We start from the raw sequence: 17,068 nt of genomic DNA, 5'->3' as shown, positions 1-17,068 counted from the left end.
TTCTGTGTTTACCAGGCACTGGCATAGCCTCACAAGAGGTCGCTATATCAGGGTCCCTTCAGCAGAATCTTGCTGGCATGTGCGCTGTTTCTTAAAGGGCTTTAAGGACTTGTCTAACCTCTCTTCACTGTAAGTCACTTAATTCAAGCCATTAAACTAACAGATTTTCATGTCTAATTCTATAAGCTTTATCTGAGTATTTCAAACATATGCTTCCTTCAAGGTTTCTTCCACACCAATATAAAGAAAATAAACATCCCCTTAGTGATATAACAGGAATCAAATGATATATTTGTTATCTCACTTTTTCTCTTTATATCCTACCTTCATGGGAAGTTTTTGGCATAGAAAATGGATACTTACCCATTACTGTCAAGCACCTGTCCTATTGTTTCATGCTTTTGCTGTAAATCAGGAGAATCTCTTTAAACCTGCCTACGTCTCTAATGAGAACATCTTAGCAAACAGCCATAGCATGAGGAGTTTAGCTGGGGTTAAATCAAAGTCAGAAGCCAATAAATCAAGCCTGTCAACCATTTCAAAAATTAAAACAGTATTCAGAAGTCTGTCCTCATACACGAAGTTATATAGTGGTCCGTGCCCTTTCATAAAGGAGCCACTAAAGAACCTAAGAGAGGACAGACAATGCTCCAGACTGACACAACTGTCAAGGCAAACACTTTCAAGAGTACCCCCATCCTGCACAGAGTCAAAAGCCAAATGTGTTAAGAGTTGGAAGGTAGGGAGGTACATAGAGGAGTGTGTGTGTGTGGGGGGGTGAGGCATAGTTAGCCCAGGCTGGCCTCAAACTCACTAAACTCACCATAACTCACTATGTAGTTAGTCAAGGATGACCTTGACCTTTAATCCTCTTCTACTTCTGGAGTACTGGGATTAGAAATGGGGGCCATTTACACTTGTTTTATACAGTGCTTGGGATAGAGTCTTGGGTTTTATGCCTGTCATGGAAGCATTTTACTAACAGAATCCCAGGTCTATTTTCCCTCCAGATTTTAACAAGAAAGAAGTAATAAAATAAAAACGAATGGATTCTTTTTATACATCTGTTTTCTATTTGACCTGTCTTTCCTAGGACCAGTTTCAGTTGCAGGTATCTGAGAGGACTTCTAGCATAAGGCATTTGAGACAGGTAGTGTAGGGCCCTTATATTATATATTTTAAGGAGTAAAGACCACAGAATATTTAACATCTGGTAATTATCTACTCCCAACTACCCACAGAAGATTGGTTGATTTGGCAAATGGACTATTTTTGTTGGTAAGTAAGAACTTCTTCAGTGTAAAGTGGGTCCCTCATTAGTCATGAATTCTGTGGGCACAGACTCACTAATTATTGGTTACATGAAAATTTTCAGTATGTCTACTGAGGCCTCTGTTTGATCTTAACCAAATACCTAATAAACAATGGCTGATGAGTTCTACATGGAATACTCAGAAAAGAACGAGAAGCAGCTACAACTTTGACACACTAGAAAACCAAACAGGAAGAGTAGATAACTGACCCAGAATGGAGACCTTGTGATTTTTGGAAACAAAGAATAGCAATAGAAAAATGTTATACCAAACTCTTAGGATAACAACAGAAGCTTTTTAATCTGGCAATTTCTCTAGTAAATTGTCATCTAGAAATGAGAAATATGATCTCACACACACACAAACACAAATACACACATAATACATACATACCCATACATTGGCAGAAATCTATCACATGTCATTTTTGTTTCATCACCAACTTAGGACTTACGGGAAGAAGTCTTCATCAATAAATAAGTAGATGTCAAATATTATGTGGAGACAGGTTCCATCTTGAACAGTAAACACTATATTTAGCCTTTTTCAAGATAGATGCCCTAGTTCCAGGAACCCAGATTACTATTTTCGTCAGAGGCCTCTGAATTAAACTAGAGAAAAAAATGAGAACCAGAGGGTATCCTTTGGCTTTCTCTTCCCATCTCAATTGCCCACTATAAAATTCTAACCTAATACGTTCACCATATGTGAACATGTTCCAGTTAATTCCAGTAACGTCCCCCAGTTTGCAAAAATAAGAATAATTAGTACTCTTTCTTGAAAACTACGGACCCTTTTCCTGTGACTGTTTGCCTGTACCTCTCTCATAATACATAATACAATGAGCTTAATCTGCAAATTTTGCTTTGTTTGATTCTGCAGTTCTGAGACTTGAACACTGGGCCTCCCATGCTAGGCTAACTCTTCACTACTAAGTGTATCATCTACCTTAGTTATTTTTTGAGACCATCTTCTCTATTACATCATCAACTGATGCAGCAAAATGATCAAGAGCTTCCGGTGTCAAGAAAAAAAAAAAAAAAACGATGTTGAGAATCACATGTTGGTTTATAGTGCTTATTAGCACAAGTATCCAATATATCTGATTTTCCACCAGAAGACACCACAGGGTTGCACTTCCCTCACTCTTTGTGGCTAGAAATTCCAGTTACAGCTCAGCAATGAGCTGTGTTTAGCATCACCTCCTAGTGGGTATTTCATAGCTGCAGGGGGACCCCATGTTCTCTTTTCCCCAGCTTTCATCACAGCGATTCTTCCAATAGCTTGAACCCCAAAGCAATGCTAAGCAGAGCTCTCTTGCTCATCAGCAGTAAATGAAGCTGTGAAATTTCTCGTGCCTAGGCTTATTTTTAACAGCACAGTATCTTTTCCTAGGTAAGTGTCACATTAACTACTGTGGTGCTTGGGAAGAAAATGACACCCTTAGGCTCACAGGGAGTGGCAGCATGAGAATGTGTGGCCATGTAGGTATGGCATTGTTTAAGGAAGTTTATCTCAGTCATTTCCTGCTGCCTACCAATCTGGATGTAGAACCCTCAACTCCTTCTCCAGCACCATGCCTGCCTGCATGCCACTATACTTCCTGCCATGACAATAATGGACTGAACCTCTGAAACTGTAAGCCAGCCCCAAAATAAATGTCCTTTAGGAGAGTTGCTGTGGTCATGGTATCTCTTCACAGCAATAGAAACCCTAACTAAGACAACTGCCTTCATGTATAATAGATGAACTAATTTTTTTTTAAAGATTTATTTATTTATTATATGTAAGTACACTGTAGCTGTCTTCAGACACTCCAAACGAGGGCATCAGATTTCATTATGGATGGTTGTGAGCCACCATGTGGTTGCTGGGATTTGAACTTAGGACCTTTGGAAGAGCAGTTGGCACTCTTAACCACTAAGCCATCTCCCCAGCCCCCTGAACTAATTTTTATAACTTGTAAATTGATGAAAGATTTTACATCTAAGAATTTCTGAAGTGGAAAGGTCATTCATGGTTCATTACTTTAATGCATTCATTTACTCTACAACTATTCACTGATCACTGTCTGTGTCAGGCAACTGTTGTAGGTCGTCAAGGCAGTGTAGAAAGCAAAAGGAAAAATATCATACACACACACACACACACACACACACACACACACACACATATATATATACATACTCTATATGGTCATCTCATCCTCATGAATTGAATTCAGATGTCATGACAGGGTAAACGCATAGGTTATTTGTATTGCTCAGTGGAAGTCTCATTTTTATGCTGAGATTTCAACAGGACAGAACTCCCTGTAGAGACCCAAGGTAAAGAGATCTCCAGGAGCTTCCAAGAGGGAGTGACAACCTGTGCAGAAACAAGCTTATTGGAAAAAGAAGATACAGTGAAGGCCAGCATCCTATAGTGGTGGGAGGAAAATGTTGCCCGATAAAGTTAGAGGCTGAAAGGATAAAACCACCAGGCTTTCCCATAGGAACATAAAGAACAGATTGGGCTTTGTGTACTGAGATATAGTAGAGAGTTTTGAGCACATTTTGTATACTTTCAGTTCATAAAAATGTGTTCTAAGAGCCTGGAGAGATGGCCTGGTGGTAAAGGGTGCTGTTCTCCCAGAGGACCAGAGCTTGCTTCCCAGTATTCATAACTATCAGACCTCAAACACCTGTAACTCCAGCTCCATGGTGTGAGGAAGCAAGGTCCACTGCTTGCTCATTCTGGCCACTGGAAGCACTCACATGAATGTGCATACACACACACACACACACACACACACACACACACACACACAAACAGAGAGAGAGAGAAAGAGAGAGACAGAGACAGAGACAGAGACAAGAGAGAAATAAAAAAATATTTAAAAAAAAATGTGCTCTGGCTGTTATATGAAGAATGGATTATGGCAGAGTAGAAGATGGAGACAACTCTTCCTGAATGGAATAGCTGTGTGTGGAAGTGAAAAGGCACTGGGGTGGTAGGCGTATGGGAAGATGGAGTCACCCAAAACTAGAAGTACAGATGCAATCATCCATGGCTCCAAGAGAGGAAAAGGAGTCAGGCACAACCTTCAAACGCTTACCTCTGAAAACTGGGCACATTACACCATTATTGACAGATTGTTTAAAAATGCAGAAAGGAAGGAAAGTAAGAGCTCTGCCGTACGCATGTTAGGTAGAACCTGACTTCATGTAGACTTGAACAACAGATGAAATGTATATTTCAGAAACTCCAGAGAAAGATAGGAGCTGAGGGCAGAAACCAAAAGATGCTGCATTCCAGATAATTTTATAGTCATAAAGTTTATGAAGCTTTACATATGCATACACACAGAGAAAGAGACACATCACACACACACACACACAGAAATACAATACAACTACAATTTAGATACATGACATGTCTGTGCCTCTCATACAGAGGCAGGGACTCAGATCCATAGGGCTGCAGGCTAGTGTTCTAGCACAGAGAGAAGAGATGGGAAACTGACAATAAGTAAACCCTAACCCAGTAATCTGATTGGCTTCCAAATGCCCAGTCTCTGAGGACTAAATGCACTTACCACCCCTGACAATCTAATGATTATCTTTCCTGACATTTTCTTCTATGCAAAAAATACCCATTTCATCATGATGGCAAGAGAAGAGTGTGACACTTTCTATTTTTAGAACTCCCATCTCTTGGTCCCTCGGTGTTACCATAGGCAACTGGGGCTTCAATTTAAACACACATAACCTGTTTGTATATGTTCACACACACACAGTCAGAAGTACTGGCTGTGGGAATCAGTTATGCAGATAAAATTGCTTATGTCATCATTATCCTTTTCTCAAAAGATGATATTGAAGCAAGGCAGGCAAAGAATGCTAGGGTGGATTGTAGGACTCTGTGCATGAGGAGATAACGGTGATGACACAGAGATGGTGCAGAGCAAGGATGAATTAGCAAAGCAGCCATGAACCTTATTCCTCACCCGTACAAGAGAAGTCATCCACACGGATATATCCTGGGATGCAGTCACAGCGATATAACCCCGGCAAGTTGACACACACCGTGTTGGCATGACAGTAGTGCATCTTTGCTGCACACTCATCAATATCTAAAAAAAACAAAAAAGAGGAAAGAGAATTATGGTTAGTGGAGCAATCGGGTCAGAGTATAATTGCCCTGTAATGACATTATGGAAGGCAAATGGCCACTGGTGTCAGGAGTAAAAGCAAGGTGCATTAAATCCGAATGCTTAAGTACAAAGCCAGCTGGTGCACTGGAACCCATTCTGAGCTGAGAGTATTCTAGAAAGATGCATGGAGAGGTGCCACAATTGAGAACCCAAGGAGGGTGAACCCAGCTGTTAATTTTTCACCAAGAGAGAAACTCTCTTTAAATGTCCCAAATCAAGGAGTTGTGCATCTGCCACACCGAGGCCTATTAACATGCATTGGGCATTCATGGGACATGGTGCCGCTTTCATCAGCGAGATCAAGGAATCCAGTCCCTCTCTGCTATGTGTCTGATTGAGACATGCTTTAATCCACCTGTTACCAAATGAAGCTGCAGCCGTTTCCTCCACACCGTACCCTAGATTGAAGACAGCAACTGATTTTTTGGGATGCAAAATCAGCACTTTGGTGCTTTGACCTGGAGATAGGTACCAGGTGATGAGCTCACTCAACAGAACATAGCATTCTCTTTGGGATGGAGGTCAGAGAAACACCTGCTTTCTAAAAGTAATCCCTGATGAAGATGAAAATACCTGACATTGGGTAAACATTGGGTTCAGTCTTTTCTAGAAGCTAGGTTTTCAGATTTTGATTTGTGTTCATTGTGTTCAAAGTACAATTGCATAATTATTGGTGGGGTTGTTAAAACAACACAGAAACCCGAGACAGACAAATGTGAGATCTAGTTCAGGGTCTGATAGTCACCATCAGAGGCTTGCATTTGATACTCTGAACCTTTAGGCCCTCATCAGCTTGCCCCTTGTGGCAGTTCTGAACTAAATGCTGAGTACTTCCCAAGCATCAACTAGCTTGATTCCACTATCAAAGTGTAAACATCACCTCTATTTTAAAGTCTAGAAAATGAGGTTCAGAGAAGTTGAATTATCTGTCAGAGTCACCCCACATAACATGCTACCATGGGATTTGAATTCCTAAGTTAGCTATAAAATCAGCTGAAAGGCCCTTGAAGTTGAAAACAGTCAAATCCAGTTTATTCAATAATTACTGACATCCAAATATTTTAATTTATGGAAAATAGAAAAAATGGCTATAGCAAGTCACTAGAAAACTCATTTATCTGTTATTTTTCTTAAGAAACATAGTTTGATTTATTTCCCAATGAAGCACAGTGGAATAAAATTAGACTCTTTTCAGGTCTAAAGAGCTGTCAACCTATAAATAAGAGTTATTATTGGGTAATTGAGGTCTTAGGAGGAGATCCACAGTTAACAAGACTTAGTAACCTTGGTATGAGAAAAAAAGCACCACAATTTAATGAAAGAACTCAAGCAGCCAACAATGTCCTCTGTGCCAGTCTGTGTCTCAAGAGAGTGTTCCAGGGAACCTCACTTGCAGCAGAAATACTGATAGAGGAACAGAGTCACAGAATCAGCACCGTATTTCTTTTGTGCAATCACAGTCAGAGATAAAGAGCCTGATGTACTGTTTTGAAAGTGTCCTAGTTTATTTTGCTATTGCTGTGAGGAAACATTATGGCCAAAGCAACTTGGGAAAGAAAGGGTTTCTTTGGCTCACACTTCCATATCACTATCCATCATCAAAGGAAGTCAGGATGGGAACTCAAACAAGTCAGGAACCTTGAGTCGGGAGTTGATGCAGAGACTATGGAGGGGTGCTGCTTACTGGCTTGCTCCCCATGGCTTACTCAGCCTGATTTCTTATAGAACCTAGGAGCATCAACCAAGAGATGGCACCACCCACAATGGGCTGGGCCCTCCTCTACCAATAACTAATTAAGAAAATCCCCTACTGCTGGGATCTTATGGAAGAATTTTCTCAGTTGAGGTTCCCTCCTCTTTCTCAGATGACTATGGCTTGTATCAAGTTGGCATAAAACTAGCTCACACAAAAAGCAGTTTGTAGTTATTGTTCATTGTAAGCCTTTAGTATGACTATAGGGTGGTGGTGGATAAGCTGGTGGAACTGAAAGGCTGTAAACAGAAGAGAAGCCAGGTATAAAGAAAGGTTGTGGTGGTAGCACTGTTCATACAGTTTTTCATATTTTTGGGGCACAGCAAGATCACCCTTCCACATCCTCATCTCATTTAAGCATGGCTACATGACTGCACATGAAGTTGGAGTGTAGCAGCATCCATCTGAGTAGAAACATATAGTAAGCCAGGATCTGCCTCTACATCTTCATCAGAGCCAGTATCTGCCCCTACATTTGCTTGTGGCTGACTTAGAAACCACAGAAACATACTCAGGGATCAAGAAGGGACCCTGAGTTACAAGTGGGTCATCAAACAGGCATTATTAACAAGTTGCATGATAGAGAAATACATCTTCACTGAGATATATCCTTGAACCTTCTCTAGCCAGGATAAAGAGTTACCTCAAAGAAAATGGATCTTAAAAGAATATGAACTTATTAGGTAAGGAATGTGGGTGGTTATTCAAAGGAGAAACTATGAAAAGAAACCTTTTAAGTCTCTGTGGAATTAGGAGAGAGAGAATCACTGAACTGTGACTTTTAAGAACCCTAATTAATCAATTGCAGTGGTGTATGATGGCAGTATATACTGAAGAGGTGAAGGCAGGAGGGTCATGTGTTTGAAGCCAGTCTGAGCCACATCTTTGGGAGCTGGTGATAATGGTTCAAAGGTTAAAAAAATGTACTTCTCTCTTGGAGAACCAGAATTCAGTGTTCGGCACACAAATGTGGTGGCTTGTAACTGTAACTACAGATTCAATATATAGCCTCTTCTGGCCTCCACAGGAAGTTTCACTCATGTATACATGCTCCCACCCCCAACACACACACACACACACACACACACACACACACACACACACACACACACCTGTTTAAAGCATTTAAACAGTTAAAAAGAAAACATTAATTAGCCTTTACTGAGCCTGACAGAATAATGAGCAAATTGCCACTCTGGACCTCACAGACTATAAAAACTTGGATAATTTTTTGCCAAAGATAGGAGACTTTCTCACGGGGTATTTTACATACTCTGAGTGGGTCACAGAGGATTTCTCTGTTCAGAAAGAAGTCTGTGGAGGTGCCGATTCATCTGACACGAAGTAGGAGTGAAACAGAGAAGAGAAAAATGATGTACCACATGGCAGAGGGGGCATTCAGGAGACTGTTCCAGGGAGCTTTGCCTACTGAAAACAGGGCTAGAGAGAAAGAAAATCTCAGGCAAGTTCCCACTAGACCTCTCGGCCCACATCAAGGAACTTGGACTTTAATCAGGGCAGTGACACAATCCAATTTCTGTTTTTAAAATATCACTCGAGCTGTAGGAGAAAGAACTGATTGGAGCAGGCCAAGCTGAGGGCTAAATCACATTGGTATTTTGCTCACAGCCACACTGACGTCCTTTTCACTCTGCTGGGATGCCCAACCATTCCTCAAGATGAGAAACTCGTCAGGACCTGCCTCCAAGGTGATTCAATCTTCACCCATGGTCACAGCTGACAACTAGGCTGCAGCCCACAGTGAGCACTTGCCTGTCATGGATGCCTGTCAACTTTTTCCAAGGGGGACTCCTGGCTCATTTCCCTCAGGCCACTGCATGACGGCTGGGAGGCTGCCACCTCTTCTGGATTTGAAGGAGTCACTTGGTATGGTATGCTTACTTTGGTTCAAATAAACCAATCCATCCCTTTACTTCATAGGCATCTAAGGACTTGAGAGAATGTATTTTCAAAACAACAAAGAAGGGGGTGGTTACAAAACCCTAGAGAGGATTTCTCATAGACTTTTAACCAAACTCTTGCTCTCTCTAAGTCATGCAAGACTCGTGGCCTAGCATCTGAGCTGCTCTGTTGAAATGCCTTATAGTAAGCTTTGATTTTAGCTCATGCCTCTAATTTTGGCTCTTGAGTGTCTAAAAATTCCATGACAGAGCACCAAAATAAAGATGGAAAAAAAAGTCCTCTAGAAAATCAAACTGCCACAATCTTATCTTGGTGTTCAGCTTTCATTCAACTACCACATATAAGAGGCACGCTGTGGTACAGGCATACGGGAGGGAGAAGAAAATGAAATGGGGGTCACCCCTCTGGGTCCTGGAAGAGAAAGTGAAGGTAAGAACTTCTATAGTGTTAGGTTATGGGTGAGGGTAGAACAGTGAAGCTCTGCCAAGATAAAGATTGTCTCTCTCCATCCTCAGGGAAAGGCACAACAGGGTACAGTTTCAATAGGACTCAAGAGGGCTTCAGAAAGAAAATCTGATTAAAAGGAGAATCAAAACAGAATTAACATCTTCAAAGAGCTGGGAAACCCAGAGAAAACAACCTCCAGAAATAGCTGATATTTTTAAAACTCCCCCCCCCCACACACACACAACTGAGATTATTTTAAAGTGAGCCTAGGACAAACACTGCATTTTGTTCATAGAGAAAGGGCTATAAAAGGTGATGTATAATTAGAAAACAGAAAGATAAGATACTAGTCAATAAGATGGGTCATCATGCGGGGAGAGAATGCCTGGGCCCCACACAGCACAGAGAGACTTCTGACATGGGCGAGACATACTGTCAGAGCTTAAGGAAGGGTTCTGGCTGAAGAAAACATTCTGGAGCAGTGGTCTCTCTTGAAGTAATGTTCTCCCCAAAGCCAGGAAGCAAGAAAAGGCCGAGTCTGAGTGAGAACCTAGAGTGGTTAAGGCTGAATCTGCCCTATGAAGATGTTGAGCAGAACCATAGTTAACCTAACACTTGCTGAGATTCAGGGAGACAGGGAGGTGAGCTACACTCCTGCTGAGACAAGGACCAGCACCACAGCTGATGGCTGACAATGTCTGCTGTTTGTACATAAAAGACACGGCGCTCATCACCCCATGTGTGGCATCTCAACACTGGCTTACCTATTTGACCACTCTAGCAGGTAGGCACCATAGGTGATAATAAGTAAACTGGGGTTCAGAGATTTTTACAGCACTTATAAAAAGCACAGAATTACTTAGCACTAAAACCTTGATCTGGAGACAAGCAATTCAACTCGAAAGGACCTTTTCCCACTGGTGGTTTTAACACTTATTTAAATTTCAACCAAATGACTTCATGTGTGCCTGCAGTGCTTGTGACATGCACAGGAACAGACAGCTCGCCAAATCTGTATCCACTCCCCATGCCACCAATGACATCTGTTCAGGTGCCACTCTCTCTACTGAAAGAGCAGTGCCACCCCAGACATCTCAGTTTTCTTGGCTCCTTTAAACCAAATCCTCATATTTTTGCACTTTAGGCTCCAGGTCCCAAGGCTCCCAGTTGGGCAGATGCATCCTGTTGTCACCTTGAACCTGCTTCTTCCTATAGCTTCTGCTTCAGTTACTTGCAACCATCCAAGCCTCCAGTGAATTGGAAATTAGCAGAATGCCTGGGTGTTTATATGGTTATTCAGCATTGTTAAAGAAACATCTGAAACCTTGCTGCAGTGTGTTTTGGCTCCGGCAGAATGGAGTTCAGATTGTGATTCATTCATATAAATTGCTTGTCGTCCTTGAAATATTAGAGTTCATCTTCTCGTGGTCTTTTGAGGTAATGAAAACACATGATTTATGTCCCTAGGACAGTGAAGTGGTTTGTTTTCATTTTTTAAATGTATACTTATAGACTTTCAAATGAAACTTGATGTGACAGAATGGTTCTTCACACATCACCAACCTCCATCTACAGGACTTCGGAGCAAACCCCTACCAACCCAGATTGGGATCAGTGTCATTAAGTTAGAGCACAAATGAAAATTAGCTTGTGGTGTGTGGTCTAGGCAGCACACAGAGGTGGCTGTAAAGGTTCTTCTTAATAACATATGATCTATCCAGACTCATTATTTAAGGCTTTCCTAGGCAAGAAAAAATAACCCAGAGAAAGCTGGATACAGAGATGGGTGGAGGGTTCAGGCAAAGGAAGGAACAAAGGGAAGAAGACCGTGCCTCGGCTGTTTTGAGTCATGTTCTGACCAAGGACTGTTGGCATTTTCTCTCCTTCTTTCTAAATCCTCCAGGGACTGACGTCGGTATCACGTGTAGAATCTCTGGAATTTTAGAAGGCGTCCACATGGCATCAAGAAACATAAATACCCATGTTCTACTCTGAGCAATGAATCAGGGACATGGACTTGCTGTCCAAAAGTTGCATTCTGTTCTTTCTTTGTTAACATGTCTTCAATGCTGAGAATTGGAACAGAACTTTCCATCTATGTCATGCAGGATATTTGTTTAAATTTCAGCTTCCGCACTGGTGGCAGGTATTAGAGCTCTGAGCCACCCTGGCACAGCTCTTGGCCTTTCTGTTAATTAGTTGTGGCTCAGGACAAGTCACATTTCCTGAGATCGTAGATCTTGTCAAAGTGAGGGACTGGACCCAATACCTTCCAAAGACCCACTGGCTCTAAGGTTCTTGACCCTTTCCGATATTTCAATCAATTCATCTTAAGGTCTTGCATCTGGAGCAGCTCCTGGTCCACCTTCTCTACTCCCAGGAGGAGCATGTGAACATCCAACATATCTTTCCAAGACACCATTCAGAGGACTAGAGCCCTCACTGTGGTCCCCTATAAACTGCACTGAAATCTCCCTAGTTAAGACAAGATAACCTATATTCACAGGAAAGCAGTTCCAGACAGGCTCTCTGCATACTTTTAAGAGAACCTGCAGGGCAATGTTTCCAGCCTGACCTCCTGGTGATGCAGCAGTTGGGATGAGGGGAACACAGCAGTGGCGGCCAGCTGGTTGATATTTTTGAATCAGCTATACTTTCTTTTCCTTATGGGCCGTATTTACATTTTTTTTAAAGTTTAAGTGTATGCAATCTCTAAATTGAAACTATAAAAATCCAGCAAGAGCTTAGAGTACAGCAGCTACGCAGAGAGCCACTGGTGAGATGATGGCTGCCTGTCAGTGTCAGTCATCCAAATTAATAGAACTGTCAACAAGAATGAGTCCTGTTATGAACTAAGGCTTTAGATGACTATGATCCATCGACAGTATGCTCCCCGACTGCAGCTAATGTACCATCTGGTAGAGATGCTGATATGTGCGGAGATGTGGGTGCCAGGCCTGTGCCTTCAGTTGTACCATAAGCTTAAAACTAATTTAAAAAACACAATAGGCTTGGTTTTTAAAAATCTAAGGGAGGACAACAAAACATGGACTGTTTTATGCTTTCTCATAGGAGAAGGTAGAACAAAGCCTTGGGCTTGACCATTGGCACCATTGAAAGACAGAGCAAGAGAGATAGAGAGTGGGGATGGGGTGCCCCTGGCACAGACATGATCACTTCTCATCAGCGTGCTGGAAGCATATTCAAAGGTCAAGGTCTTCTTAGTCCAAAATTGGCATTTTTGTACCATGTTCCATTTATCTGTAATTATAGTTTCTTCCTAAATCAAGGGGAAAACAATCAAATGCTTATAGAACCTAGGACTATAAAAGCCAAGGAGAAGTGTGTGTGTGTGTGTGTGTGTGTGTGTGTGTGTGTGTGTGTTTTACATCTGTGTGTTTGCGCATATGTATGCATGTGTTTGCATGTTAGTGTATAAGCATGTATGTGAGAGCATTGCATGCGCATGTATATTTCTGTGTTTTTTGTGTTTTGTTTTGCATATGTGTTTATGAGTATATATGTCTAGTGGTTGGTGTGTATGTATGCATGTGGGGGAATGGTGGGTGGCTGTGTATGTGAGTGTGCAAGCAAAATGTGTCCTTCTCACAAAGAAATGCCTTCTTGATGATGAACAGAGATGTTGAGAAAGCTCCAACCCAATCCATCATAAGAGAACATGGGGGGATCAGCCATATGAGACCCCTTAATCATTAGGCATACCTTTAGAGAATGTATGTGAAGGAACTCAGTCAGCACTCACAGTTCTACACAGTACAGGTTAGAGCCATTTTCACTTAATGCATTAAGAATTAAGGGCACAATAGATTGTGAGATTCCATATAGGTCAGAGCAGATCCAGATGTGAGAATGTGGACACGGGATACACAACTCTGAACTGGATGATGTGGTCTCTCTTGAAAGATGGGCCAGAGCTTTCATCTTTCAACATGACACAGAAGTTCTAGCATTTCATATCTTCAACCACTGGTTCCGCTGTTCCTTGGGACATTTCCAGAGGAAGCAAATGTATCTGCCAATTCTATCCAACCCACAGATGCTTCTGACTCAAGGAGGGGTGACGGGAAGGACAGGGAGAAAAGGGGGAAGAGGGAGAGAAAAACAGTAAATAAAAATAGAGTAAAGGAAGGAGAGGGAAGGAAAACCATTTTTATAAAGCACCATATAACTCACTGCTGTGGACGGAATTGTGTTCCCCCAAGTGCACATGTTGAAATTCTACCCCCGCCCCCAACACGGTGATGTCTAGAGATGAAGGCAACTAGGGCTAGATGCAAGCAAGAGAATAGGGCTTGGCATGGTTTTCTAACTCTTTGGAAGAGATGCTGGAGACTTGACCTTCTTCCCCTTCTAGGTGAGGCTAAGCTGACCAGCTGCCAATAACCCAGAATAAGACCCCTCACCAGAGCCTTGCTGTGCTAGGACCCAGGTCTCAGACTTCCAAACCCCAGAGAAGCAACAAAGCATCCTGAGATTTCACACTACACCATGGCCAGTGCTCTGTTGTGGCATCATGAGCTGCTTCCCACCATAACCCTTTCCATTTCTCTGTTGCTTAGGGAAATGGGTTTTTGAGTCAAATTCTCCCATATATAGCAAACAAACATGTTGCCAGCCAGAACACATACCTTCAGATTTAAACTCCAAGAGATAGTTTGATCCTCCCATGATTGACAAACGCATCCTGTTACATCATTCTGTTAGAGATTGTTGGTTTGATATTTTAAAAGTATTTTTCCATATTCAGCTATATCAGATACCTGGAAATTCAGGATAACATGTTTGGGTTTTTTTGTCCTGCTGGGCTCAATTTCAGAATCAAACACTGCCATAAAGTAGCATTCTCATTTTTGTCTTTGGGAATCACAGTTCACCAATTTCAACCTAATGATGGCAAAGCATGATGAGAGCACACCCCATGAAGTTCCACCCATCCTGGCACTTCTGACCTTTAAGAATGTCCATATACTGCTATTGGCTGTCTGTGAGGAGAGAGAGACACCTGGGGTGAAGGGTGATTGCTCCTGTCTCGGTCTCTGGCTGTACAGCAGCCCGCCTGAACCTATCTGTGTAAGCTCCGCTGCAGATGATGGTAACAACCAAGATCAAGGTCCTAATAATAATAATAATAATAATAATAATAATAATAATAGGCAAGTTCATGAGATGTAAGCCAGATGCGCTATCATAGAATATCCTGGACACATGAAAATAACAGCAATCTTTTGTCTTTGAGTGGGAAAGGGAATGCAAGAGCTTTTGAGGGTCTGCCAGATGGCACAAGCAGTGAAGTTTCTGTATGTTGGTGTGATGTGGTTGGGTCTTCAGAAGTCACGCTCATCTAGGAGGGCGGACGTGGCAGGATGCTGGGTTGTGTGGGTGCCATTCAAGTCCTCTTGGTGAAAGAACAGGCTCAATGCATAAAGGGGTCTTTGGTCATCATGTTGTGATAAGCATAGGCCGAGTACTTTAGGGGCCCGAAAGGTGCGAAGAGACCATGGAGGGTGTGAACCTAGAGCACCGACCTTTTTCTAACCCCCTGTGAACCACCTTAGTGTCTCTGTTCTAGTAATATTCACCTGCCCTAGTTTATTAAACATCCCTGTAGGTATGTAATCAAATTATTCATTCATCTTTTTCATTCAGTAACCAGAAGAAAATGCACAAACGTTAGCCTTGTAAAAAATAAATAATGGAGGCCTGGAAAAATGTCTAAGTAGATAGGAGTACTTGCTGCTCCTGCAGAGGTCACAGGTTTTGTCCCCAGTACCCATACTGGGCTTACAAACTGTCTTTAACTTGAGCTCCAGAGATTGGAGACCCTCTTTAGTTCTCTTGTTCTACATGCACACAGCATAAATACACACAAGGATGCATAAAACATCGAGAAAGATAAATGAAAGAAAAAATAACCTAAAAATAAATGAGCTGGTGCCAAAAGTCTAACTCTGACTCACAATGGCATCAAATTAGTACGGGACCAAACACCTGGCTCCAAGATTTATTCCTGTGGGCCAAAGATGAAAGACACAACCTGAGTTCAGGGAAGCCACTCCCTCTCACCTACCATTTGTATGCTACGCGACTATCAACTACAATTTGCTCCTGTAGTCTTCCAAGGGGATGGAGCAGTGTTTCTTTAGAGAAAACAAGTATCTTAAACTGAAGTCAATATTACTCCTTCTTCCAGATTATTACACATCTAACAGAATCATAATAGAAAAAGCAGAGATTGTTGAAGCTGATCATCAAAACCCACCAGGTCCAGATTCCCATCTATTGAAAACAAAAAACAAAAAACAAACAAACAAACAAAAAAACCAAATAGAATAGAAAGAGAAGAGCAATGGAATGTAACCAGATTTCTGAGAAAACACTCCAAAAGAAAAAAAAAAGAAAACAAAAAAACAAGGAAATGGAAGAAGAAAAAAGAAAACAAAAAAACAAGGAAATGGAAGAAAAAAAAATCTTACACCTAAAGTAACAATAGCAAACATTTATGTACAGTTCTGCAATCAGTATGGCTCCTGGTGTCCTTATGGCATCACCCATTGGTGGATTCTGTTTAACTTCTCAAGTCTACAAAGGAAGAGTGAAAGTAGGAGAAGAAAGATAAGTGGCCTGACTAAGGTCACACAGCAGGGAAGGAGTGAGGAGAGATAACTGTTCCTACCCTCCACCACCATGGCCTACAGCCCCTGCTCCTACACTCCACACTCTGGCCTGTTCACTCAGGCCCTGTTTATTCTGCTCGCTTCCTGTTGCTATTTCTAGTTTCATTCCCCAAGGACTTCTGAATTTTAGGAGAAGGGGGATCCCATAGGTGGGGAGATACTAGGAGATAGGGAGTAACAGAGGCTGGAAGACAGCAAGGTCTTAGTAACCTCAAAGGCTAGTGGATCCCAGGCACTGGGAGATGCTGAGAAATGGAGGGCTCCTGGAGCCGGGGTATTACAGAGCATGGAGGACTGCAGTGGGGCTCAGGGACTGGAAGCAGGAGGACTGAGTGGTCTTCTCTGGTTCAGAGTTTCTGTTCAGGGTACTAAAAGGCTTAGAAAGACAGAGTGGTGATGGTTATCCGTTATTACTGCTAAACTGTTCACTTAAAATGGCTAAATTGAGCTAAGCACAGGGGCAAATGACTGTAGTCCTAGAACTCAACAGACTAAGGACGGAGGACTCTTGTGAACCTGAAGGTAATCTGCCTCATATAGTCAGTATCAGGCCAGTTGAGGCTATAAAATAAAACCCCATCTCATAACATGCAAAAGTGGTTAATTTTATCTACTTATCTTCCTTAAATAGGTAAATTGAATAGTGTAAGAATTTTATCTCAATATAGCTGTCTCAACACGAGAAGGCAGTAGACAAAGCTGCACTTCTTATGTGTTTGTGTGTGTGTGTGTGTGTGTGTGT

General features: G+C 41.9%; 1 protein-coding gene across 1 annotated transcript in view; it reads right to left on the bottom strand.

Moving 5' to 3' along the window:
- Nell1 (neural EGFL like 1) overlaps positions 1 to 17,068 on the bottom strand; it is an 827,697-nt gene that overhangs the window by 389,383 nt on the left and 421,246 nt on the right. Inside the window, exon 13 of the mRNA XM_021189273.2 lies at positions 5,302 to 5,427. Within this exon, the coding sequence (XP_021044932.1) occupies positions 5,302 to 5,427 (126 nt within the window). The remainder of the gene's footprint in view (positions 1 to 5,301; positions 5,428 to 17,068) is intronic.

The sequence above is a fragment of the Mus pahari genome, chromosome 1 (genome assembly GCF_900095145.1).
Source record: "Mus pahari chromosome 1, PAHARI_EIJ_v1.1, whole genome shotgun sequence".
NCBI classification, from domain to species: domain Eukaryota; kingdom Metazoa; phylum Chordata; class Mammalia; order Rodentia; family Muridae; genus Mus; species Mus pahari.
Note: the sequence above shows the minus strand (reverse complement) of the source record. Positions and strands in the feature narration are given on the sequence as shown.